The 27,701-nt window shown below is 37.5% G+C and overlaps 1 protein-coding gene across 3 annotated transcripts in view; it reads left to right on the forward strand.

The window, feature by feature from the left end:
• Positions 1 to 450: 450 nt before the first annotated feature.
• The window catches only part of CERK (ceramide kinase), a 41,631-nt gene continuing 14,380 nt past the window's right edge, over positions 451 to 27,701 (forward strand). For 2 of the 3 annotated variants that reach the window (XM_054069900.1, XM_054069891.1), the window contains exons 1-7: positions 451 to 659; positions 9,697 to 9,810; positions 10,712 to 10,834; positions 12,766 to 12,891; positions 13,389 to 13,452; positions 17,188 to 17,333; positions 26,013 to 26,087. In XM_054069900.1, coding sequence (XP_053925875.1) covers positions 533 to 659; positions 9,697 to 9,810; positions 10,712 to 10,834; positions 12,766 to 12,891; positions 13,389 to 13,452; positions 17,188 to 17,333; positions 26,013 to 26,087 — 775 coding nt within the window. In that variant the 5' untranslated portion in view covers positions 451 to 532. The remainder of the gene's footprint in view (positions 660 to 9,696; positions 9,811 to 10,711; positions 10,835 to 12,765; positions 12,892 to 13,388; positions 13,453 to 17,187; positions 17,334 to 26,012; positions 26,088 to 27,701) is intronic. The other variant, XM_054069908.1, reaches the window with a different exon arrangement.

The raw sequence follows: 27,701 nt of genomic DNA on the forward strand, positions 1-27,701 counted from the left end.
ACTGCACAGGGTTGTTGTGCCCCAAGTGCAGGACCCGGCATTTGGCCTCGTTAAACCCCTCGCCATCGGTCTCAGCCCATTGCTCAGATCCCTTTGCAGAGCCTCGTCTTCATCCAGGTCATTGATAAAGATACTGAACAGGGCTGGACCCAAACGCTCTGAATACGCTGCGACCTGTTTCCGAGCACCGATCGCTGCCGTTTCCGCCGTCCGGGGGTTCAGGCCGGGTAAACTCCCGCCTGTCTCTCCCGTGCCGAGGACACAGAGCCCCGCGGGGTCACGGCTGCCTCTCTGTCTCTGTCTCTGTCTCTGTCTCTCCCGAGGACGCGGAGCCCCGCGGGGTCACAGCCGCCCCTCTGTCTCTGCCTTTCCCGGGCGAGCACTCGGAGCCCCGCGGGGTCACGGCCGCCCCTCCGCGCTGGCCCCGCCCCGCGCCGCCGCCGTCGCGCTGACGCCCCGCCCCGCGCGGGGACAAGGCCGGGCGGCGCGGGCCGGGCGCTCTGCAGCTGCCGGGCTCGGCCCGCGGCGGGCCATGGAGAAGCTCCCGGGCGGGCGGCGGATGGTGTCGTCGCTGGGGCTGGGGCAGCGCTGCTGGGAGGTCACCTTGGACGAGGAGCGAGGGCGGCTGTCGTGGCGCCACCCGCCGCGCGGCGCTGGCGGTAAGCGCAGGGCGCGGGGGCTGCGGCGGGGCCGGGTCTCAGAGGGATGGGGGGCTCCTCGCTGGCCGCGCGGGAGCGGAGGCACCGGCTTGTGCGTTTGGAAACCGGGCGGGGAGCTCCGGAAAGGGTGATTTGAGCTGGGAGAACAAAGGCAGGAAAGCTGTCCCTGCGGCGGGATGCGAGGAGCGCCGGTTTGTGCCGCCGAACCGCGGGGAGCCGCGGGTAGTTTGTATCCAGATCGATTGCAGCAGGACATAATAGGCTCGCAGAACTTTAAAAGTGACGTTTTCCCTGCCCCGGGACAAGGTGGTTGGAGCTAGATGGTCTTTAAGGTCTCTTCCAACCCAAACTATTCTATGACTCTATGATTTTACTTGCATAACAAGTAAACTCGGCGTAAGAAGGATATGGAGCTGTTGGAACGGGTTCAGAGGAGGGCTACAAAGATGATCAGAGGGCTGGAGCATCTTCCCTCCCAGGACAGGCTGAGAGAGTTGGGCTTGTTCAGCCTGGAGAAGAGAAGGCTCCGAGGAGACCTTATAGCGACCTTCCAGTACCTGAAAGAGGCTACAAGAAAGCTGAGGAGGGACTGTTCATAAAGGCTTGTGGTGACAGGACGAGGGGGAACGGTTATAAACTGGAGAGGGGCAGATTTAAACTAGTCATAAGGAGGAATTTCTTCACCATGAGGGTGGTGAGACACTGGCACAGGTTGCCCAGGGAGGTTGTGGCTGCCCCATCCCTGGAGGTGTTCAAGGCCAGGTTGGATGGGGCCTTGGTCAGCCTGATCTAGTGGGATGTCCCTGCCCACGGCAGGGGGGTTGGAACTGGATGATCTTTAAGGTCTCTTCCAACCATAACTATTCTGTGATTCTATGACTTAGTTGTGCTTAAAAAACTACTTCCACACCGAAGCAGTGTTTCAGACAATTTGGTTTGGTTTCTTTTTTTTCTTTGAAATTAGGGTTTTTTAGTTCTTTGCCTTCTAAAGTGGTCCATGGAAATTTCCAAAGCAAGCTTAACTTTTGCAAGCTATTGTTTCAGAAATATTTAATGTAGGCTAATAATTTATAATGTGGTAATGAATCTGTATATAGTTTCCCTTTTTGTGCTATTAGGATAGTGCTGACTTACAAAACTGCAAGGAGGAGAGGTTGCTGCTAAAAATACCTGACATGATTTCAGGAAAACTTCTGAAAATGTCTGTCCATACAGTGCATCAAGCTGTCTACTACATTTTAGGTGGTATTTCACGAGATTCTTTGACCTCAAAGGACTTATATAGTAAATATTCCCATTATTAAGATCACCCTATTAGCACGATATGTGAATATCTGAAGATGTGTAATGTCCTTCTTTTCACAGCAGCTGCTGTAGAGTGGAAAACTGCTGTCAACCTCACTTTGGAGGCTGGAGGAACTGACAGAGAGAAACTAATAATAGAAAGGTTGACTAGAAGTTCATTTGAGAAAGGTTTGAATATAGATATCTCCAGTCCCAGGCAAGCTGCCAAATTTGGATAGTCAAATAGTTCTTCCCTTCTTCCCCTGTACTCTTCTTCAATATTTTCCTGATGTTATCATAACATCTTATTAGCCTGAGGCTTTTTGAAAAAAGGTGAGGGAAAGAGGAGAAGGAAGACTCAAAATAAATTGTAAGATTTTGATGTTGTAGTGTGCATAACTGAGAATTAGTCATGTTTTAAATAAGTATCTTTTTATTCACGATAATGTAAGAACAGAGTCTGTTATCCTTCCCTGCTATTGTGTGAATACAATTTAACATAATGCAGTTTATATCGGCACTACTGCTGAAAAAAGTAATTGAAAATTTCTGAACTTAATTCAGATGTGCAGCTAAATGAACTTAAGATGTGCAAAACAGATTAGTTATTTAATTCTGCTGTGTTTAATGTATTGGTGCAAAAAATAAGCTGTGTACTTTTCAAAATGAAATAAAATGAGCCTAGAGAAAGGTATCTGGATCTTATATTTAAAATATAAAGTTTCAAAGCCTTTTGGGACAGTTGCTCCCATGAGGTTAAGTGGCCCCTGTTTCAGAGAGAACTCTGTTGAATTGTGTAAAATATTTCTAAAAATGTCTTTGCATAGATAATGTTTGACTGATCATTAGGCTAGAACAACTTCAGTGGCAGCTCCATTTTCTTGTGTGATAACTTCCTTTAGACTGTGTAAAAGTGCCACAAAGTCACGTCCAACTCTTATTAGCACTGCATACAGCTGTAATTTTTTACAGCTTTTTAAGTTGCAAGTTTTCTCAACCTACTCCGCATGGGCTGAACTGAGTATGAGCCTGTCCTGAAGCCTGTTCCAAAGTGGATGTCGGAATGCTGAGGATGGTGGAAGAAGAGTGGGACATAGTAAGCTGGGCTCTTTTTTGAGGCAGTTTCTGAAGCTGTACCCGATAGGAGATTCCTTAGGAGTCAAGTCTGGTTACTGAGTGTGCCTGCTGCCCAGAAACAGAGCTGTTTATAAGATTTTGGAAAATACTATGTGGAATCAGAAGAGAAAAGGGACAGTGCGAGAAGGAAAAAGAAATTCCCAAGTGTTCTGGAGACACAGGTATAATTTAGGTAGAGAGCAATACAATACAAGTATTAATCCAGGTGTTAAGGAAAGGAGGTACACGTGTTTACTGCACTTGTGTTTTAATACCATCAGAGTTTTATATTGTATATAAAAGCTCTGTTGTCTTTAAGCTCTTTTAAGACCTAGGATGGTTCATGGTGTTCTGTATGATCATTTTGGAAATACGAGCAGCATACATGACAGTATATAAATAAACTTTATAATATGGAAGATGGTTAGTTAGAAGCATATAATTTCGGAGGAGGAGTTACTTCACCAAGATTGGTATATTTCTACCATTTTTCCTTTGACTACAGGACTAGTGTGCAGTAATACTAAATACAGATTTAAGTATGCGGTATGCAAGTGCTATATATTTTGTTTAATGGGTAGCTATTGTAGTGGAACAGTTGTTTTTAAACTGAAAAAATTGATGACGGTTGCTTATTTTCTGAGTATTACTGTCACAGGTTTAGCTAAGTAAGTAAAAATGGTTTGGTTTATATGTAGTCAAAGTTTTTGGACTTTGACGGGTAAGAAACTAGAGCTATAGTTAGGTGTGTTGTGGAAATGTTTAAACATCTACCTCATCCTGTGGCATCCAAACTTAGGAACAGATAGAAAACAACAGAGACATTGTCCTAATGTCCATGAAAATATGATTTTACAGAATATGGGGAGATTCTTGTGTTTTCTCATCTTTGTACAGTGATATTTATTTTGATATATATTTAAAAACATGTTGTGTCACAATGCATTTTGGGAATAAAGAAATATTAACTTGGGACAATTATTTTTAATGCTATCATTGAGAAGGTGCCAACAATAACAAAAACATAAAATGTTTGTTCAAATCATGGTATGTTTTTAAAACCTTAAATCCTAAATACTGCTTACTTTCCTTCCTGCTGTTAGACCTTTTTCAACAGCGTCATATTTTCAAGATCTGCCTTCAGTGTAATGAGGCTCCCATTTCCCATTCTTTCATTGGTTAGGCTTGTTTGGACTTAGAGGGAAGTTTTATCTGAAATCCTTCATGTGTTTCTCTTAGTTTTCTCTATGCACCTTTTTTTTTCTAGGCATACCTTAGCCTTCAGATGTTCTGAAGAACATTGTTTTTCAAACTTGTAACACTTTACTGTGAAATTTAGTCGATCCGAAAAGCTGGGCAGATCAATTGTTTTATTATTTCCTCATGTTGATGGTGGAGTCAGGTTTTTCTCAAGGCAACATGATAAAACTTTGTGTGCCAAACTTCATGGAAGATGATGTACTGTATGTATGTACTTAAAGGAGTTTTAGAAGTGTTGGCTAAGATTATATCTTACCTAGTACTAGGAGATTTCAAAGACAGAATGAGATTTTTTTTGACATTTTTCTGATTTTTTTTTTTAATTGTAAAGCACAAGTATGAAGGTGATGATGAAACTAGGCACCTGACTGTATGCCTTCAATTACTGTGTACGCTTTCTTTTAACCCTTCTATTTCTCCCTTCAGAGTTCTCCTCCCTTGCCATCTTTTCCACTTTCCCACTAAAACAACCACTTTAGGAAGCATCAGTACGAGTTTTCACAAGACTGATGCCGTTCTGATGTTGTGGGTTCTAAAGAATGCTCAGTTTGCTAAACACAGTACCAAGACGGCAGGGGTGGGCCTGCATAGACACAACGTCTGTCCAGCACCTCTGGTGTGTATGGACATCCTTAGTTAAGGTCATGTTTCATCAGTCATTCATGATTGACAATGGGCACATGTGGAATTTTGGACCGTGTTGTTTTTCTAGGCAGTTCCACTGAGTACATTGAACCAGTAGGATGTGGGAGTAATAGCTCTAGAGGGCATTGTTTCTTTGGAATGTTTATTCAACTTCCAGAAGATGATACACTATCCAAATACAGGTGCACTTCACATTAAACAATACATGTGTTTCACCATACACTTCCTTGATGGTTTGCTTTCCCCTTAAGGTGAAAAAATGCAACTTATTTCTTGCTTTACCACTGAAACATTTATAGTTGAAATGATTTAATTTTGAAATTTAAAAAAATCAACAGGAAAACATTTAGTAGTATGATTTAAATATACAAATTGATCCAAGTTCAAATTGCTGTGATGTGATTCAAATTCACGTATGCAGTGTGAATTATCAGCTGTATGTCTGATCATATTAGGAACTGATCTATTGTCTGTCGAATTATTAAATACTTGAAGACTTAATTTTTCTGAAAAAAGCCAGTTCCACTGTATATAGCTGTATATTGTGAGATCATGGCTTTCATGTATTTATGTGACTCTTCCACAGTTTTGAATTAAATAATTTAAACATGACACTTTGCATCACCCCCACACTGCCTTGCCGAGGATGTGAATTCTGTGCAATTTTGCTCTATATCCCTATCCACCATCACCTCTTATTCTGTCTTATTAGACACAGCTTTCTGTAGTGCATGATCATGTAATGCAGTGTACCTTCTGATAAGAAATGTTCATTTTTTCTTGCTCTTGGGTGAAAGGAAAGCTTAAACTTGGGACACAATCACTTGCTATTTGTGCAGTCTGTAATGGTAAATTAGTTTTCCAAGTGACTGAAAAATACTTTTTCCTTAAATCCCAGCTTTTCAGTTGTTAGTATTTCTAAGTTACACAAGTATACTAATAATTAATTCTGAATGCCATTGCATCCGTGGGCATGACCTGAATTTTAAGAATAAACTGAATACTTTGATCAGCAATTTTTTCCTGCTTTTGAACATCCCTGTGTTTCTTTGAGCTGACGCGTTTCTGAGGGAGGAATTTGGCCAGTAGGATACATGGCTGGCAGCGATGAATGCACAAATCTTGACTCGGGTTCTGAGTGTGTTTTTAAACTTGGGAAGTGTTCTGTGGGAGTGGCAGACAGTGATGACATGCCAAAAAGCCTTTCTTAACACAGAAAAACATACTTTACAACTGCCAGTTACTTTTTTTACAAAGCCCATTATTAATGTGCTTACCTTGTTGGCTTTTTTTCCTTTTTGCTAGCTTAGCTTAGGGAAAAGTAGTATGCATCTAACGCAATATTTTGCGGATTTGTCAGCTTCCAATTCAAGAAGAGTGTCTGTGTAAGGCTATGAGGGCACTGTGACCCAGAATGAGTGATGACTGGCACAGCCTGTGTGCTGGGAAGACTGTCACCTGTCTATTATGTGTTTTGTTTGAGGTGTGTTGTGGGTTTTTTTGCCTTGCCCCTTTATTCAACTGCTCTAAATGGACTGATCATTGTTTTTGGCATGTTGTGTATGCTAGACATTGAACAAGGTGAGAATGAAAACAGAAATCTGTGAAGAACTTTAGGATTAAGTTTAAGAGTGCTGATATGTACTTGAGTATTTCTGAACTCAAAATTCAGTCTCTTGAATCTGTGTTTGTTGAACAAGTCACTGCTACTTGGTTAAGTACCTCATACTGAGACAAGTAAAATTGCTTGTTTGGAATGGTCGGAGTACGTAGTTCAACTTTTTGCATTAATGTTGATCTAGTAGTGCTGCTCTAATACCAAATTAGTTTTGTTAATGCGGCAATAAGATTTTCCATGTTTTGAGAGAAACTCGTAAAGATCAAGACATTCGTGATGCAAGATCTTTGTGAGTGGTGACCGTTATGCTAAAGCAGTGAAAGAAATGGTTCACATTACTTGATAGTAGGGTAAATGCTACAGAAGTAGGTGTGTGAAAGGTCTGTAATTAGTACATATGCAAGCCTTGTTGACCTCTCAAAAGAGAGGGAGATAGACAATGGAAACTTCTCCCTTCTGAGGAAAAGCGGGGAGTAGGGGTGTGGGGGAGTGTGGGGGTGTGGGTGGGTGGGGGAGTGGAAAGGGTGGAAACTCAGATGATTTGCTTTCTGATTAAACAACGTACTGTATAACACTAAGTCAGATAGCGATAGTCATATTTGGACGCATAGAAATTCTTGAGAAATGTGAATGCCACTGCATTCACATTTGTTTTTATAACCTGTGGAGAATATTCTGAATAACATGTTTGTATTTGAGACAGCTTTGCATTTGCATCTTTCTGGTCCTCTACAAGTACTGTATTGGTAGTGTATGGTTTTAAATGCCATGGAATATACTGTCAGGGTAGCGGAGCTGCTCGATGCTTGTACAGTGCTGAGTAGTACTGAGGGCCACAGTCAACATAGCTGGTATTTACGGAATAGAAACTTCTCAGACTTTACTGAACGCAGAGGGGGAAGATGGGGTCACTATGTTCTCTGCTTTTGTTTTGTTCCCTTTTGGGGGTTGGGGTTTTTTTGGTTCTTTGGGAAGGTATTTAGGTTTTTCTTTTAGGTTTTTTTTTAGGTTTTTTTTTTTTGGGGGGTATTTGTTCGTTTTGTTGGTTTTTTTAAGGATAGGCTTTTTTAGATATGTAACTCTTGTGGCTTAAGATTAAAAATGCACGTAATAGACTAAAACATTTACTCTGCTGTTTTGCCATCTGTAGAGAGATTTGCTGGAAAAGCAGAACTTCCAGTCATGTGACTGAAGAATAAGGAGAGCTTAGTGGAAGTGGTTTCAAGGCACAGGGTTGTTAATGCAAGCTATGTAATATGTACTGTAATATATACTCCAAAGAAATACTTTCAGTGATTCAGATTTGGAAATGCTTTTTGATCTATTTGCTATCTGTGCAGTTGGACAGCTTTCCCTTTGTTATATAGAAAATGCCTAATAAAGCAATGGCTTCTGTTGCTGGTCCTCCATATGTGCTAATAAGTATCCAGCGTGTAGAATTATTTCCAAAAATGTTGCATTGTCATTTACTTCTGGTCAAAACTGACAAACTACATTTAGTAGCATATCTGTGAGCAACAAAATAATGAGTTACCACTGAAATGTTATCTTTATAAATGCTACAAGATTTCTTCTATTTTCTGACATAGAGGTAGGTGGCATATCCAGTAGAAAAATGAAAAGTAAAAGCAGTTCTGGGGAAAAAAAGGTTAAAGAACATGCTCCCTTCCCTTCATTTATTGTTCCATCAATGCTCTGTATTTTTTTTTTCCTGTGGTTAACTGGATAGGTGGATAATCATATTGAGATCCCATAGCAGAGCTTTACTCTGGATGTCAGGAAAGACAATTAACTGTTACTATCCAATATAAAATACTTGATATCATCTTACATGTGTATATGCATGTCTATATACAAGTGAAGTGTTTTTATCAAGTTTGTCTCTACTCTCAGATCTTTATAAAGATATTCTGTGACTGCTGCATTTCCCCATCGTGCCTTAAATATAGTATATGCAATTATTATGACCTGCAGTTTGTTTTGTAAGCATTTAAAACATTTGGGGTGTGTATATGCAATTGAACTAGTGGGGTGTGAATTGCTGTCACCGCTGTAAAGAGCTCAGGAAAGTTTTTTGCCTATTTTACATTGCTCTCCATTGTTAGAGTACTTCTGCAAAATGGTGAGGAAGATGAGATGTAGGATAAAACCTAGTAACAACATCAGTATAAGTGATTTATTTTATGTGCTTAATAACACTTTCTATCTCTATATCTCTCTTTGTATCTATGTACATATGAGAGAAGTATATTTTAGTAGTATAATATATAATAGCAAAAATGTGATCTTATGTAATTAAATGTTTTATGTGTGTGTATATATACACAGATTACTTGCTCGTACATAAGTACATAGCACGCATTTTCAGTGCCACCTTTTTTCGTTTGAAGATAAGGTAAAGGCAAAGAAATTTTGAAATCGGTAATGAAAATGAGACAAAATCTTCAATTTGACAGGAGTTACGACGAGTGAGAAGGTGTTAAGGGACTATAAGAGAAAAAAGAGTGAGGGTGGAAGAAATTCTTTCATAGTGTAAGAGGCCTTTAATTTTGAATAATAATAGTTTTGAAGTAGATACAAGGGAAATGTATTTAGCGGTACATAAACATAACGTCTAGAATTTGCTTCTTAGGAGATACTGAGGTTTAAAAGCTTAGTGGGATTTAAAGTCTTAAGAATTTATATAAATGCCCTTCTTTCATAAGCTAACTACTTGAGAATAACAAATAGCCTCTGTAGGCTCTCTGAACTAGATTTAGTTGCACATTCTTTGAAATAGCAGTGTGCTGTTAACTGTAAAATATCTGCACTAGGGGTCATTGAAGGGTCAATTTCATTACTTTGAAATCAGTGTTGCTGGATTTTGGCTTCATGTGAAAAAATTATACTGAGACTACTTTGAGAAATCATAGATATGTAAAATATTATTTGGGCTAGGTTGTAGGTCGTTATGGATTATGCACTTTAAATAAAGGCAAAAGGAATTTGAAAATACTCAGCAAATTTCTACTTATGCTCTTGGTCATGCTCTAACTGTATATTATATTAGGTGTAGAATTAAGCATTCTGGTCCTATTTGAAGATGTTAATGTGTAACATCTTGCGTTCATACAGAAAACTGCTTTGTACCAACCTCTGAGATCATTGCTGTAGAAGAAACTGAACTGAACAAGAAACAGCGTAATATCGGGAAATGGCAAAAAATGGAAAAACCATATGCTTTCACAGGTAAGGCCAATACAGTCTCAGAATGCTTGTGCTAATTACTTTATTGGAGTTACTTTGGGACAGACTCAAAAGGAATTTTCAGATTTTTTTTTTTTTAATTGAAATGATGCATTTAAAAATTAAAAGTACCTGAAACTACCCAAAGCCTCACTGAAACAGACAGACAAACAAAGCCTCACCAAAAATCTGCCCATTTATGTTTGAAGATTGTAATTTTGAAAAATAATCCCCTTCCTTTAAGAACATGTGCTGTGCTTGGTTATTTAATGAAGTCCTAACTAATGTCTTATATTTCTGCTGCTGAATGAGTCTGCGGCCAGGACCCTTCGTTTCCACAACTTGACTAGATATCAAGAGAGAGGTTGGAAAAACATGTCCTAAATGTTTGGTTTTTAAAATTATCCCTAGTCATCAGAATGTGTTTGTGTAAAGGTTCCTTACATAATTGACTGTGTTCTTAAAGTGCCAGAAAAATATTATTGGTTTTGGGTAGAGTGGTGACTTCTGTGCTGTAAAACTGGGGCAAATGTGATTGCTCCAATGCCAAAATTTTATGTTGTGAAGTATTTTACTATATTTGCACAGTGAACTTTTGTGTAAGTATGTCTGCAATCAGTTTATGGAAAAATGGATTGCATTTTGTTTAAAAAGAAGTTTAGGTTTGAGTGTCTACTATAAAGTAATGATGTAGAGCAAATATTTTCATTTTATGTTTTCATTCTGACTTTTTGTAAATGTCCTGTCACATTCTGAATGCTTCTGTCATTTGAAAAATGTGTAGTGGGGATTAATTACTGCTTTTTTTAAAAAAGGAAATATTTTCTTTCTGAAATGCAGCTGTCATTTCACAGAACAGTCTCATTGTGCCTCTTCTTTTTAATTTTTTTTTTTATTTGAATAGTCTATTATGTGAAAAGAGCCCGAAATCACCGCTGGCGGTGCAGTGATGTGACGTTTTGGTGTGTTGATGAGCACTTGTGTAATCAGTGGATACAGGCACTGAAAGAAATACTTGAAATGCAGAGTAAGTTTGACTAAACTACTAACATTTGCAGCATTGTTCTGCAGGCATATATGTCAATTAAGATTATTTTGATATGTACTTATTCAAACTCTAAAGAGCAGCATATGCTCAAAAGTTGAGGGAGCTGAGAGTCAAGTGCCTTGTTCTCCTTATAAGAATTTTTGCATCTTGCATATTCATTAAGTTGAGTGTTTTACCCCAATCAGTCAGAACTATAGGTTTCTCATTTTTCCCAGGTGTAAATTATTTTCTCAGGATAAGGACATATCGGAAGCTTAGCAGAGGCTTTAAATGACTGTAGCATTAGAGAAAGTAAAGAGCAGATGTAAGCTCAGAGGTTCGAGATACTCTAGAGATCTGAGGTCAAGGATTGTAGCAATGGTAAGACTTACAGGTATCTTTTTTTCTGTCTCACCTTTTTACTCTCTCTCATTATCACTGTGCCATGTATACTAAGAGTTCCTGTTAATCATTTCTGTGACTCATGGACATCTGTTTGGAAGGATAATAGTAGTTTTGCAACTTATTCCTGAAAGAGATACCTTGATAGATGTCAGGGAGCATCAGGAGCGGAGCAACTCTGTGATGGAAGGAAGGTCAAGAATGACCATAGCACTGGCAGTGCCCTCACTGACCAGGATGCATTCCTGCTGCGTCTGATCACGGTGGGTGGAGCAGGGATGGAGATGGCAACAGGACCCATTTACAGCCCAGATGAAATAAAGTAATCAGGTCCGTCCAGGGAGGCCAGATCTGAGGTCCATCCGAGACAGCCAGCCAGAGGAGAGACTGGATACAAGTGCACTTACAATGTAACTCAAGCAGGTCTGGTGTAAGGCTCACAGAATAATGTTTAACTAATAATGTTCTTCTGAGCAAATATTGGAACCACGCATCTTACTAATGTTTTTGCTTTGTGTAACTTACACGGGAGTTATCTGGCTTCCAAGAAAATCTTTCAAAAATGGCTTTGTGCACCCATTCACTACGTCTGACACGCGGCCAGGGCAGTCATCTCCCTTTCAGTTCAGTTGTTCATTCTATTGGAAACAAACCATTTCAGGAAAAGTAACAGGCTGTCAGTGAGAGTGTATGGTGCTTTGGGTGTTTGGCAGCTTTAAAACATTCAAACATTTTAAACCATTCAAAGCTCATGTGGATTTGTAATGCAAATGTGCTGATCTAATAGCTGTTTATTCTTTTATTTTCAAATAGTAATTTAGAATGCCTTCTGAGGACGTGTGAATGTTACAACAGGTCTCTGTGTTCTATACAGAAAAAGGAAGGCTTACTAGGTGAAGCAAGCATTACAGTTTTGTGTATCCATTAGTACAGAGATGTAGTAGTTGTTTTTATTACCACCACCCATTTAAATTCATAACGATTCAAAGAAATGTGAGATAATAATATCAAAGGTGTTTTCTGGGAAGAAGAGGTCATACTATAGGTCAAGCACTGCTGTGCAGATTCTATTTCCATTTATCACTGAAAGGAAATGTATTTTAACTATGTTACCAAGGCAAGAACATTGTTTAAATAAAATAATGTAAAAGTATTTTTGTGTATGCTTCACTTAAGTGTCTTTCGTAGTGCTGCCCTTGGTTTGTCTTGTCTTGTATGCCTGTGATACTGATGTCACTTAGTGGGAAGGTACTGTGAGAATAATATGTCTGAGAATGTGAGATGTGGAGTCAGATGAAATGGTTCTGGACTTCACTTCCTGTCTTCTCACCAATCCATTCAATGCTGTCAATATGCTCGGCATAATAAAGAGGATAGATGAGGCAACTTTATCTAGCTTTTTGGTTCAGGATAGAGTTGTAAAAGGCTTGTATGCTGTGTTCACTTTGTTTACAAGTTTGGTTTTGTATAGCTTGTGGAATTTTTGTTTTATATACAAAAGCAGTGTACTATATTTTCCCTAACTGCAGAGTCTCGACCAAAGCAGTTGCTTGTCTATATTAATCCCTATGGGGGAAAACGACAAGGGAAGAGAATTTATGAACAGAAAGTTGCTCCACTCTTCAGTCTGGCTTCTATCTCCACTGATGTTGTTAGTGAGTAATGAATATTTTAATTTCTTAATATATACTTTATGAACTCTTTAAAACCTCTGAGTATCTTAAGTTTACTTAGCTTGATTTCAATAAGAAAAGGTAAGTGTTAAAGAAGGAATGTGTTCTAATTAAAGCAGAGGTTACCAGATAAATTATGACATTATATCAATTTTCTTCTTAGTAAATTAGAAATGCTGTTACTTGTGATCTATTTGAGCTCTTCATTTATAAGATACTGTCTTTCTGCTCTTTTTCATTTTTACTGCTAAAACCGGTTGTTCATTTGCACAATTTTTTTAGTGAAATATTTTTCTGTATATATTATAGTGCATGTCTCTTTCAGTTCTTTCCTTAGCATGCAATCATTTGAAACACACTGTATGGGCAGATTGTTTTATTGTCACATTGGTTATTAATGAATAATTAATAAAAATGTTATAATTGTATATTTTATACCATTTTATAATAGTAATTTTAATATGTTTATTTCTTCTTAGTAACAGAACATGCTAACCATGCTAAGGACAATTTATTTGAAGTTAATATTAATAAATATGATGGGTGAGTAACTTCACTTGCCTTTTTTTAATTTTCTAGCTGCTATATTCTATAGTTTGTTCTTGTCTACAATTTAAAATAGTAGCATTCATTGCTGGTATGTTTCTGGCAACAGCTGAAAGTTCTAGGGCATGTTTCTTTCCATAGGAGATCCGCCTTTAGGAGTATCAAAGGAAAATTAAACTGTTTCAGTAAACCTATCCAACACACAATATATTCAAGTGCAGGATAAAAACGTTTGCATGAGATTTGTATTCAAAAGATGAATGTAATATTACTTCTGCTCATCCAGAAACTGAACATTCTATGATAGCTTGAGAGCTACTCTGGAATGTTTTGTGATACAGGTTATCTTGGCATATACATGAGTCCACAACACTGCATCAGCAGTGTTCAATCTTTATGTAAGAACCATGAACTGTTTAGAAACATTTCAGATATTTGAAAAGTCCTACACTGCAAGAGGAGCTAACAGCTGTGTCATTTGGCTTTATTTGTGTTTGTTCTGTTGTGGAATTACTCTTTTAAAAGAAGATCTAACTGAATGGTAAAGTTGCATTCTATTATTATATCTGCTGTAGAAACAGAATATTTTCGTAAATAAGCTAGTCATTCACTTTTCCAGTTTGTGACATGAAACAACTTGCATAACTGGAAAATCATGAACATTTCTGCAGAACCTATGCAGGTGAACTTTCATAACCACAGTATTTTAAAATAGTATATTCTTGTACTTGTTGAAAGGTACATTTAAACTGGTAAGTTGCAAAAATAAAATACTTTCTATCTTTTCAGAGCACCTTTGCAGATGTATATGCATTGTATAAATTGGGTTCAGGCATGACTTTGACAAATTATTCTACTAAGAAACGACATTCACAGGTTGAGTTTCTAGACTTCGCCTGCTTTAAAATTATTTGACATGTAATAAGCAGGTTTTGTGATACTAGGATTTTTCTTAATTTTGCAGAAATGCAAGGAGGGGAAACTGGGATCCTAGAAAGAAATAGGTACTTAAGATTTTTGCTTTTCATTTAAGTGATTTGAAATAGATAGTACTAATGGTTGGTGAAATACAGAGCAGAAAATGAAGCGAGTGAGCCTATGTCTACTCCCAGCATATTGTTTTTTACAACAAGTGGCCGTGACCAATTGTCATGGTACCTGAAGTATTTTTGGCATATTCAAATAATCACTTCTTGTAGAATATTTTTTTTCCTTTGGTGGGTTGTTTTGTTTTTTGTGTAATATGACTGAGCTAACGATTGGCCAGGAAATTACATCTTTTTAGAATCTCATGATTCCTTGGTTCCCAAGCTGAGCTTTAGTTAGCTTGGGAACAGCAGCCTATCTTTCTAAGCCTGATTTTGTCCTTCATGTACGAGTCTGTTTCTGTTGTAAACAGTGATGTTAGGAAAGAGTTCTTGTATTACTACTTTTTAAATAACAAATCATATGGTTATATGAAAGACTTAAAAAATGCTTGAACCACATAAATGTGTATGCTTCTTGAGATTTGGTTGATTCTTCTCAGAAACAGGAAAAGCTGCTTTGCATTCCTACATCTAACTGTTGTTTGCCTGTCCCTTAGGCTGGTTTGATAAGTAACTTTCCCTTCATTTAGTGATTAAATTCATTTAATCTCCAGGTTCCCTATTTGGCAAAGCTATGCCTGTAACTTTGGAACTAGATACAGTATTAATGATAACTGCTTCACTGCTTTCCAAGTGTATTTACTTGAGACAGCTTATTTAAACCTCTTCTGTTTGTTCTTCCCATTTCCCCTTAGAAGAATTTCTTACGATGTGTGTACTAATCGTAATAGCTCAGGTGTAGAACAGCTTCTCTTTGAAAACAGTTACTACAATATAGCAGGTTTTAGTACATCATTGTGCAGAACAACCAAAGCATACTGTAATGTTGTGCAGGTAACAACCATGTTTAGATTAAGTCTGAGGGATATGAATCATGCATACGCCTGTTGCACAAGCCTTTGTAAATCTGCTTCAGTTTGGTTTTCAACTAGTTCTTTTAATGGTTTACAGAATGGTTGAGATCAGAAGGGATAGTTCATTTAAAAATCATTTGTCTTGGGGACTGGCTTCTCCTGAAGTCCTTTAGCATATGTAGTTTACTGTTATCATCTGTCTAAAGTGAAATACTAGTTCCTTAGAAAAATAAACCCAAAACATAAGAATCGCTCTAAGAAGATCTTTCTTACAGTAGTTCTTCACTAGGGGCCTTCACACATCTGACTTGCACGTTGTTCATCTGATATTTGCAAGGATTTTGGTTTTACTGGTATTGTGTATGCGAACTTCATGTCAGTACTTACCCTTGATAGTTGTAGACATTCATATGATCATCTTCTCTGAGCCTGGATGTAGTATTTGTTATAAACGGAACACTACTGAGACAACGTTGACCTTGGAATGACATGGAAATTTTTGTCTACATAACCTCTTTCTGAGAGTCTGAAGAGAAAGAAGAGACAAGCTAAAGTTGAGTAATAATGTAGTTAAGCTATGAGTAGATAAATTAATTCTACAAATGACAAACACACACACTTTTCTCCCTTCTCTCCCAGTCTCTAAGGTCTTGACTTAGAGGTGGACAGTATATATTTTTAAAGACTGTCCTCTCCATTCATGAAAAAATGACTGGTTTTTTTCCAGCTTTCCTTCTGTTGAAAATACATTAATAAGTAAATTTACATCATCAATACTTAGAAATGAAATAAACTGACTTGTCCTATGAAATATGTGCTCATTCTGCAATATCTATCGCTATGTGAAAGAGTAAGTATTAGTTTATACATTGGAAATTATTATTACACATAACAGTAAACATTCCTATGTTTACCCCCCCCCAGTATGCTGGGGACTACAAGCATAACTTTGAATTTGTCATGTGTTCCTTTGAAGTGTATTTGAAATAGCTTTCCAGTTAAAGACTATTTATGTGTTTAGAGTTCAGGGTGTGCATTTGGTTATTGTGCATGAAATGTATGCTGCTGTAAAATAGTCTTTTACTTCCTAGTAGTTGCTTGGCTGTGGACTGAGCTTTAACGTGCTGAGGATCCATGTAGCTGCTGCACCAACTCTGACCTGAATTAAGTTTGCAAAACAAAGTTTTGCATCTGGTAACATTTAGAAATCTGTTCCTTTATGAATGGCTATGTAGCTTTACATGACTTCTGTCTGTTTGATGGGCTCTCAGCATGTTCAGAAGAGTGTGCAAGCATGCACTTTTCTGATTTTATTTTTGACTTTCATATAATGTATATCCCTATTAAAATAATAATTAAAAAAATGTTTCTGCCTGAAGCCACAAATATTAACCTACCATTCACCTTCTAGTAAAGGTACCCTATTTCCATTTTGCTTACTTAGAAAGCTGTATGTTCAGTCCTGTTCAGTGTTTTATTTGTGTAGTGAATTTTTATGCTATTTGTCTGCATACAGCAGAAGAGAATGTTTTAGGTTTAATTCCAAATTTTTTTCCTAGCATTACAGATGTGTCTAGGTGCATTTGCAGTTGTGTAGCTTGATTTTTTTTATTTCTTTTCCCTACTGTTTGTAGGTGCCAAGTTGACTGTGGGCTACTATATTCTGTAAAATGGAGGAGGAGGAGGATAGGACAACTATTTTTGATGTGCCTAGTGCATGCCCTAAGTAGAACACTTGCCGTGTTGTTTATTGACTGTTAGTGTGCATTCTAATTTGTGTTTCCTGGCAGTGTTGTTTGTGTTGGTGGGGACGGCATGTTCAGTGAAGTGATGCATGGTCTCATTGGAAGAATGCAGAAGGACTCTGGCATAGACCAAAATAATCCCAAAGCACCGTTAGTCCAGTGCAATATAAGGATTGGCATAATCCCTGCTGGTAAGGAAGGGTTAACTTTTAGTTTACTGTATTCATTATTCTTGAAATTTCTTCTTATTCATAACTTCTTGAACTTAGGTCTAAGTGTAAGATATATGAGCAATGTTCTTCAATTAAAACACCTAGCTGTAGCTGTTTGAATCCTGGTATAATTATTGATCACATGCAATTTTTGGGGGGAAGGGTACTTGGTAAAGAAATCAAATGTTAATGTGTAAGTTTAGAATTTAATTACTTTTTTGTGGCTTATTGTGTGTTAATACAAGATAAGATATTGATGGTAATGTATTTGCCCTTCTGAACATGTTAGTTAATGAAATTTACTGAACAGGGACTTCCCTCATAAATATTTTTCCAGTTCCAAATGCTCCACCAATGTAGTTAGAATTGTAATGCGAGGCTCGCACTGGTCTGGCAAACTCCAAACAAGTAATAAAATTTCTTCTCATTCCGCCCCCCAACTTGCTCCAGTTGTCCTCACAGAAATCATAAGGCAACTACAGCTGAGGAACAGTCCTCAGGTTCCAGACCAAATTGCAATTTCTGCCCCTTTTAACAGCTGCTATACCTTTACAGTTCTCAATATCAGCCACTTTTTCAGGCAATCTTGACAACTATCATTAAGAGGCATTTGAGATAACTCATTCTTGGAATACTGGTGATAAACTTACTTTTTTATTGACCATAGGCACTTTTTGGATCGGTCTTGCACTGTTAAATTGAGTGTCCCAAGTGTTACCTCACCCTGCCCAGTTGGTTGCCAAGTTTCCTTCAAAAGTGGACTTAGAAGATGACTGTCTCTTCCAGGAGTGGATTCAGTTTTGCAACTCTTTGATATCACCTACTGTTTTGAGGGCTCTGTGGAAAAACAAACGGACAGTTCAATATCTCTCTCTGTTGTTCCCTTTTTCTTGTCGGATGCTTGAAATTTATGTTAAAGAACTGGGATAAATATTCTGAGCTTCTGACTGGAACCTAAACACAGACGTTATGAAGAAATTTAGCACAGGTTATAAAAAAAAAACCCCAAACACTAAATGAAATAGTATGTTTGTACTCTCTGGCTTTAGGTGACCAGTTTTACACTCCTATCCTTTTGAAGAATATATTCAAACCTGAATGGTCTGAATTGTTACTTGGAAGAAGTTTAACCCTGTTTCCTTGCAGTACAACAAGGGTTAGATATCTAGAAGTTGCAGTGTGAATATCACCTTATAGTTTTTCATTCTTACGCATGTTAAGGATTCTGTGTAATAGAATTACTCTAAGTATATTCTGATTTTATTTAAGCATTTTATTAAAATAAATTTATATAATAAATTTAACAAGAGCAGAATTTGAAGCATGCTACCATTCATTTCCCTTATTTGGGCAAAAATCTTGGGTTTTGCTTACATGGTTGGTTTCAGAAGATTTTAACTACCGATGATGTTAATGACCATAAAAACACAATTTAGCCAACAGGTCCTCAATATCAAGAGCTATTTCTTTGTCTATATGAAACGAACTATAAGCATGTTAAAATTGAAAGGTTAACTTTGCTTTTTCAACAATTTTTTAATTCATTTTTTTCAATTGCAACCAAAAAGACTGTTCTTCACTTTTAATATTGCTAGCGTATACCAAGTCACTTTATTCTCTTGTATACTTCGTTGTTTTGTTTGTTGTGTTTTGCCCATTGTATCTGTTTTCTGTTTGAGTGTATAGTGCATACTTTATTCCTTGAGCTAACATGAAGTACAGCCTTGTAGAAAAATAGCCGATACTGTGATTCAGATATTTTCTCTGAATGATTATTCAGATCTCTTATAAATTATAAGGTAGTTGGTCTTGAGTTCTACTAATTATGTTTTTGGAAATACAGAGGATGGTACATGTCTTGATCTGTTCATATATTGTACAATATTTAAAATGATACATTAGTGAAAATATGAGAAAGTCATTATTTACTGAAAATGGGAGTCCAATCACTGAACAAATCATAACCCTTTCTTAACACATCAAACCTTCACTGGATCTTTAAATTGTGTATGAAATAGCCAAACCTCTGCATTGCACCATAGTCAGGAAGGTAGCAGGAGAGGTTTTTTTCCCAGCCCTTGACGAAGCTGTTCTCTGTCCATCTTGCCTGATGTAATGGAGCTCTGACCAGGTATTGATCTCAACAGATTCCCTAGTTCCCAGACTAGTGCAAGAACTTTGTTCTGAAATAAGTGAGATCCTTAAAAAGACATTTTTTTAAAATGAAATTGACAGTCCTGAAATACTGCAAGTCAAAGGGAAGAGTGAAATATAAATCACGTATCTAGAAAAACCTTCATCCATGATGCTCTTTTTAGTTCTTTATAACCAAAACCTAAAAATCCTAAGAACTGAAAAACTGAAGTGTCGCTGTTGAGTCACGACACGGTGATGTGGAAGCAAGTTTCTTTATTGATGTTACAGGGCTGGCCGGCCGGTGCTTGATCTTACGCGCGCTTCTTATACCCTTGATTAACACACGCATCTCCGCATGATTGGATTAGCTTATACACAAACAATCTGTGAATGGATAGTGCTACTTTCATGCATGGTCCTATATTGTCTGCCCACTTCCCGTCCCATGATCTCCTTCCGGGTGCATTAATCAGGGGTCCTCATCCCGCTGTGGACCCCACACTGAAGAAACCCAGAGTTTAGAGATTTAATTTTAAAGCTCTCCATGTCTTCAGAAACACAGAGGCAGTTTATTCGGTGAGGACAGGAGCCTGGGGAAGGGTGACACTGAATCAGTGTGTTTGCCTTTTGTATCATTTAGTTCCTAATGTTAAGTTGTGTTAACAGAAACATGGCAGGTTGTGCTTTCTGCTTGTGATTAAATAATGTCTGTATTCAAACTAACACTCAATTCAACAGACTTAATCTTTGCTCAGAAAATGTCAGTTTAATTGTAGAAGAGTTTGAAACTACTAATGAAGGAGACCTGATAATAAAACACTCTCATCTGTATAACCATTTTTGAGTAATTGGCTATATCTCATAGGCAGAATCTCATTTTACATGGTTTTTTAATATATTTTTATGTTAGATGCTACATTTAAATCACGATTCTAACTTTTAGGAGTAAGCCTCTTCTTGGCCCCTTATTGTGAACAGATATGTTTGTTTCCAGACAATCTCTTTCCTTAGTGTGTGCTCTGGTTAAAAAAAAATATATATATAGTTTATTGTTATGCTTTATGGTACATCTTTTGTGATATAACTTGTGTTTTTACTGACATGAATAAAAGCTTCTACTCAAATGGCAGTTTTAGCTTCTGAATTTCTCTTAACTGCAGTTATTCTTCAAAACTGCCATTATAAATTGACTGATTGGTGTTGGAAATGGATTTGCTGCTCAGAGTACTTGGAGGCTGTAGCAACTTGATGAAGTTTTGCACTGCAATGTGGTAACTACAAGTTAAGTTAACACACCTACAGAAATTTCTGTTTAGTTATCACTTCCTCCTAGTGCTGTCTAGCCTTAAAAGCACATCTCGCCATGGTTTCTCTCTGCTTTCAGAGTAGTAGTGTGCCTCCATAGAGTTTAAAAACAGAGGATAATTCCTCTCATGACATGTGGCACTGGGGTTTCATACACATGCTTTGGTATTAAAATTATACCCTCTGGAGTAAGCCAAAGTAATTTGTTCTTACTAAACCTGGCATGGAATAAGGGGACAAAGCTGTCAACTGCTGTCAGAGGACTCTTCAGTGAAAGAAATGGATTAGATGAAATACTCTTATGATCGCAGCAGGTAGAAAGAAATCCTATTTTACTCTGTGCTGTGGCACAATATTAATGTATTCACTCCTACAAAAAAACCAAGTCTGCAGCCTACCCTGGGGATAGGGGAAAAACTTCCAAGCACCAGGTAGGATGGAGTAAAAGTGTAGATACAGAGAGTTAATTGCCATAGTGATTGAGGCTTCTTGTGAATCCAGATCCCTCTTGCTTTTGTGGCGATCCAGGTATGAACTCTAATGTCTTGGATTAAAGCATGCAGTATAATCTGCATGTTGATGTGTAGCTGAAGAAGTTAAGAATGCTAAAGACAGCACAGCTTCTTATGTGAAAGTAGTATAGAAAAATAATGGAGGATTCATTCACAACTTAAAAACGAGATGCAAGTAAAATCATGAAGCATTACTTGAATCTTTTACTATTGTCATTTAGGCTGTAAAATTTTTCTTCAAAAATGTGTTATAGCATAGCATAAAAAGCTATCTAATTATTTTTTTAAATTACTCCAAGAGATGTGTCCACAGCTCTCTCTGTAGCAAAGTATTTATAATATTTCACGATATTTATAGTTTAGCTAGTGTCTCATTTCAAGGTTCAGTATGTCCAGTTTGAAATCTGGAGTGCAATGTTCCATATTTCTCCTTCAGCGTTTTAAATCAGTTAGCTCTAAGACCGTTATTTCCAGAAGTATAAGTACTGCATTTAGTATGGTAATGCTGCTGTGAAGTCAAACAACTAAGTCAAGATTGCTTTTCCCTGTGATGTTAATTTTGTCTCTAAGTTTGCCGTAATTAAATTAATCCATTTTTGTTGTACTGTGATACTGAACTCCAGCTGAAATTATTATCTACCAAAAAAACCTCAGCCCAAAGTCCTTCTGAACTGTTCCTTTTTAAACCAGTTTGTCATTCTGCAGACATTAAACTTGATTTCTTAGTGCACAGAATCAGTGTCATAAACTCTCCCATAAACCCAGTTTAGCTTATTGCTTTGCTGGTTCTATGACCAATTTAAAGCTTGTGAGCTAGTGTCTGAACACCTGTCTGCGTGACTTGTCTACTCACAAGCATGCAGAAACATTTGTATCCAAATAGGTAATCTGGAGATTTAGCTGTCCTGTATTCTATTTATTGTAGTTCATCACTTTGGTTTCTTTAATCTTGCTTTAGTAAAAATGTTTTATGGAAAGTACATACTCTGTAGTATTTTAAATAGATATCTTGATCATTTCTCCTTGTGATTAATTAAAAGGAAGGAGATTTTTAAATAATTACATTTGTCTATTTAAAAAATTCAAGGAGTGAAAGAACATCAAAGAACTTGCCCATATAACAACTATGTGTCTGTATGAGACCTTCTAATAACAAACAGACTTTGGGGAGAATGAGTAGTGAAACAGGGCTCTGATGTACATAATGGGTGGTAAAGATTCAAAGTAATTATGTTTAGTTTGCGAAAGACTAGTTGATGTTTTGTTTACCCTCTACACACTTCATATTTTTGGTAAACTCTTAGTTATCAAAATATCTGGGATGAGGCCTTGCTTTAGGCAGGAGGTTTCCAACATTTAGAGATTCAGCTCTCCAGTATCGCGATGCCACCATCACTGAAATGTACTATGCAAAACAACTGTGGTACTGAGGAAGACAAGCAGAGTAATCTACAGCACTTGACCACCAGTGTTTGGTGTCATTTTAGGTAACAGAGTTACTCTGCTTAGGGTGAGTTTCTCTGTGAAATTGATACTCAAATTTTCATGTTTACTTTTAGATGTCTGCAGATATCTCGCCATCTCGGGCATCTACACTTGTGTTATAGCCAGGGGGCATCTGCTCAATGCAGTCAGGAGAGCTTATAGATCTTGCATTGCATCTGCCTGTCTTGTACAGATGTTTCCGAAGGCCCTTCAAGTGGGGCCTGTGTGTGAGTACCTTGAATGAAGCTGAGGCTGACACAGCATTGCTGACAGGGAGTCCTTGACAAGAGTGGAAACTTTGACATGGTCTGCAATGTTGCATGTGCTTATCTGGCTACTGCTAGGTGTCTTAACCTGAAACTTAATCTTTCCCTTTCATGCCAGTTTTCTTTTCTATCAATGCAGAAATAAGTTTCACACTGAAGTTGGTGGTTTGTTGTTGGTGTTTTTTTGGGGTTTTTTTTGTTTTTTTTTTTTTAATTAGGGCTCAGTTAGCAAGCAAAAAAACCTACTTTTTTTCCATTTGCATGTAGTTCTGTGCAACCCATAAAAGCCTCATGTATTTTCCTTCATTCATTTAGATTGTTGCCCTTAAAAATCCCCAAATAAAATCTGGCAGATCATCTATATGATTTTTCTTTTGGTTTAATCAGAACAAACAACATCTACCATCTAACCATCAAGAGTCATGCTTTATTAAAGCTTTTTGCCCAAACTGAGTGCTCTGGCAATCCTAAGCTATTAATCGAGGGATACGAGTCAAGCTATATTTACATTCTAATCCTGCTTTCTGTATCAGATTTCTACTGATGAAATGAGCCAGATTTTGGTAGGATGTGCATTGGCATCTAATCAAAATGTTGTTTCGGCAGCAGTAGATTCCAAATCTATTTAAGACCCACCTAAGGGTCTAGAATTCCTGTGTTGAGATTTGAAGTATTCAGAAAGATTCAAATCCTTCGTAATTGTGAACATTTTTGTGACCTTTAAACTAGTACCATTAGGTTCATGCTTGGTTTGGTATTATGACCAGTTATATTTTCTTGGAATCTGTGTAAGGAATGATACTTGTTTTGTTGTTGTTCCCTACTACAGCTCTGCGAGAGAAAAAAACCAATATTGAACTGTAGTTTGTGCTGCAGTGGTATGTCTGAGAAAGAGGGATAGTTTGACAATCACTAAACACTGTTAGTGTCTTCTCCAGCTTTCCATTTTAGAATCTCAGAATTCATTTCAGACTTCAGATCTGATTTTAACTCTCTTTTGCTAGTTAATCACTAGAAATGAAAACAAGTACTTTAAAATTCCCCAACAGATAAATCAGCTTTTAATTGACTACAGAAGACTATAGGGAGATAACTCTCCAGTGTTAAAATAGGGCTTGTAGGAATTCCTCTCTTCTCCTCCTACCTAGAGTGTAAGACAACTTGGAAACTGTTTACATCGAGACAAATGTGACTAAAGTAATTCTAGCAGCCAAACGCAAACGGATCTTGAAGAAATGAGGAACATTAAATGAAATGTTAGGCTTGTACGTTCATCAATAAAAGTTCAGGTCAGATCTTAGTGGGTATTTTTAGGGGCTTTTTTGTTTGTTTTTGCTTTCAAAAGTAGTGAGAATTTTCTGCTGAACTGAAATTCATGAGTGTAAGAGAAAGAATGAAACTGAAAATTTGGCAGTAGAGCATAGCTTCTGTATCTGAACTCTACTTAATACTTTCTGCTATAAAACACAAAATGTGTCATGGTATCATCTGTGTACCTTGTCTGTTACAATACTGAGAGAAATTGGAGTCCCATTTCCTATGCAACAGCATATACTGGTACTTGTGCTTGTAATGGTACACGTGCATTGTCATGAACCTCAACCTCGTAGTAAGAGATCTCTTTAATCACACAGTTTCTTTTATTTTGCAGCTCTGTCGTATGTATGCTCTTTAATGGCTTCTGGAGGTGCTGCTTGTTCACTGTGACAGGCTTCTGCATAAATATGCTTGATGGAAGCCTCTCTCATGCCCTTCACTGGCAGGGGAAGTGGGTATCCATTTCCTGAGAAGTGAGTTGGAGGGGAAAGGATTTTCTTTGCTGCAGTTGGTAACCATATATGCCCTGACTGTTTTCAGAGTGAGAAAGAACCAAAAGTGGATTTCACTGATTGCTCATTCCTCCTTTTTTAGTTTTCTGTTTCAGTTTGATTAGGCCCCAGAAATGAAGTACTCTGCATCTGAGCTGCTTTGCATCTAGTGTATCAGTAGCAAAACTGAGAACATATATGTGGACGAAGAAATTTTTTGTTTTCAGATATCCAGCCTTGACTTTAGAGGAATTCAATTTCAGGGAGGGGATGGGAGAAACCTAAAGATAAATTTGGAGTTAGATGCTGCAACAAAAACTATTCGGTATATCCGACCCTGACTTTCAAGTACCTGCTGCAGAGTTGGGTTCAGAACCCTATATTAGACTCTTAGATTGCTGTTTGGTTTGGGTTTTTTTTATAGGGATCAGGGAGAATTGCTTCTCTAAAGAACACCTAAAATACTGAGTAGACATTCTGAGTGAGGAGTGGCTTGGAAGTAGTTGGTAACAAAGAATACGGGTGAAACCTAAAGCTTCCCCCTTTCTTCTTGTAGGTGTTTTGCCTTGAGCAAAACAAAGTGCCTTTAAAGGCACTCTATTCACTTTGCTCGCCTGTCTATAAACTAATTCCTGAAAGAAAGTCTTAACTAATTTTCTAATAATAGTACTGAGCAGGAGTTTCTGGTTTAAGATGCAGCTGGGAGAGGGGAAGCTGATAGTCTGGAATTTAGATTGCTCTTCCCCCACAACAGAAAACTGGTCAACTTATTTTCACGAGATCTCAATGAGTTAGAAATCTTAAGCAAAGGACAATTGTCATATGCCTTCCTTCCCCTCCATCCTTAATCACTATAAAAGTTGTAATGAAATCTTGATCTTTTTTCATGTCAATTAACTTATTTCCCTTCATGAGTTGCTATATGTTTATTGCTTATGTGTTGAAAATCTTTGTACTTTATAAGGAAGGGCATAAATTGGAGGGGAAGTTACAATTTAAATCATAATATTTGTATCCTTATATTTACTTTGTTCCATAAAATAGAGGCAGGCCAAAGGATCATAATGCTTTTGGCATGGTCCCCCAAATAATACTACTTGCTTTGAAAAGATTTTAATTAATCTCTAAAGTTTTTTTGTTTTTCAGGATCAACAGATTGCATATGCTATTCAACTGTTGGCATTTCTGATCCAGTAACATCAGCTCTTCATATTATTGTAGGTGAGTGGTCACTGTTTTGTTATGAAAATTATTAAAATAGCAAAAAATAGTAATTCCATTAAGTTCTTTATATATGTTTGTGAAATGTAATTTGAACATAACAGCTCAGCTGAAATACAAAGCTTCTGTGTGGGATTAGTCTCTGATTTGAAATGCAGGGGGGTAAAAATTAGTTGCTTTCTCTACTATAATTAATTGTTTTCAAGGAATCATAACTTTTTTGAATTTTATATCTGGTGCTTAAGTTTTCATGCGTTCTGGCATACTTTTGAAACTAGCAGTGAAATATAATAGGCAGTGTAATTGTTGGACCATCTCTCTGTCTGTCTCTTTCTTTCTCTTGGAGAAAGCAATGATAAGTGCATGTACACTTCAGTAGTAGTATTTTGTACTAGTTGTCCATTTGTCTTGTGCAATTCAATGCTTCCATGCCAAGTTAGAAGTATGGATTTTGCTTGACTGGAATTAGCTTTTAATTCCCCATTTTTACCATCACTAAGTCATATATTTGTAAGGCACTAGGAAGGAAAATAACTGCTCTTCAGTAATTGCTTTTTATTATGTTATCGTCAGTAGGGATGCTGACATTGCTACTTCTCAAAGTCATCTGGTAACAGGGTCTCTGAACTGTACGGGGCCTGAGGGAGACAGCTTGGTGTGTTCGGTGCGTTCTGATTTGTGATGTGAGGAATCATAGCCAGTTCTCAATACTGGATTTGAAAAACTGCGAGATGGTCTTCAGTTATAACAATGTCGCCTAAGCATAATGGATAGAATTTGCAAATGATACTTATTTCATTTTCATTGCATTGAGTGCTTAACAGTTGCAGTTTTAGGAACTGGCATTGCAAAGGTTTACATGTGATTCTCTGTTATTAACCTATGGTTAAATCTGTTCAGCATCGATAGAGTTGATGCCACTGGACCAGGATTAGGAGGAGATATGGACTTACTATATCAAAGTATTTTAGCTGAATTATTAAATGTGCCTATCTACATTTGTATTTGGATTTTTTTTAAGAGTGTTTTTCATTTATGTAAAATGTTCTTAAAGGTAGTTTGTGGTGTGGAAGGATGGGAAACAATGGGCATAAAGTGAATCTGAAAAAAAACCCCAAACATTAAACCAAAGCAAAGACACAACAGTCCTCTCAAACACCTCAAACCCCACCACCACTCCAAAGCTTACACTATGAGGATTTCACAGAGGTGATGTATTCTCTGTTCATAACGATTTTCAGGACTTGACTGGATAAGCTTTGAGTAACCTGATCTGATCTTCCAGCTGAGCCTGCTTTAAGTGGAAGGTTTGATGAAAAGCCTCCTAAGGCCCCTTCCAGCTTGAATTATCCCCTGACAGTATGACATATAGGATTAAGCAGTATCTGGTCGATGTACAGATACTGCATTGCTCTCTTCTAGAACATCACTTCCTACTGCTACATGGGAGATGGGTGTAAATTCTGTGTTATGTATTTTTAGCATACTGACCTTTCTTCTCACTTCATGCTTAATACTTTTTAAATATTAAATGAAATTGCTATTGAAACTTATTTTTCCCTTTCTGCCTGTGTAAGTAGTATATGTGGGTATATGATGAACAGAATAATGCTA

Source organism: Cuculus canorus, chromosome 1, assembly GCF_017976375.1.
Source record: "Cuculus canorus isolate bCucCan1 chromosome 1, bCucCan1.pri, whole genome shotgun sequence".
NCBI classification, from domain to species: domain Eukaryota; kingdom Metazoa; phylum Chordata; class Aves; order Cuculiformes; family Cuculidae; genus Cuculus; species Cuculus canorus.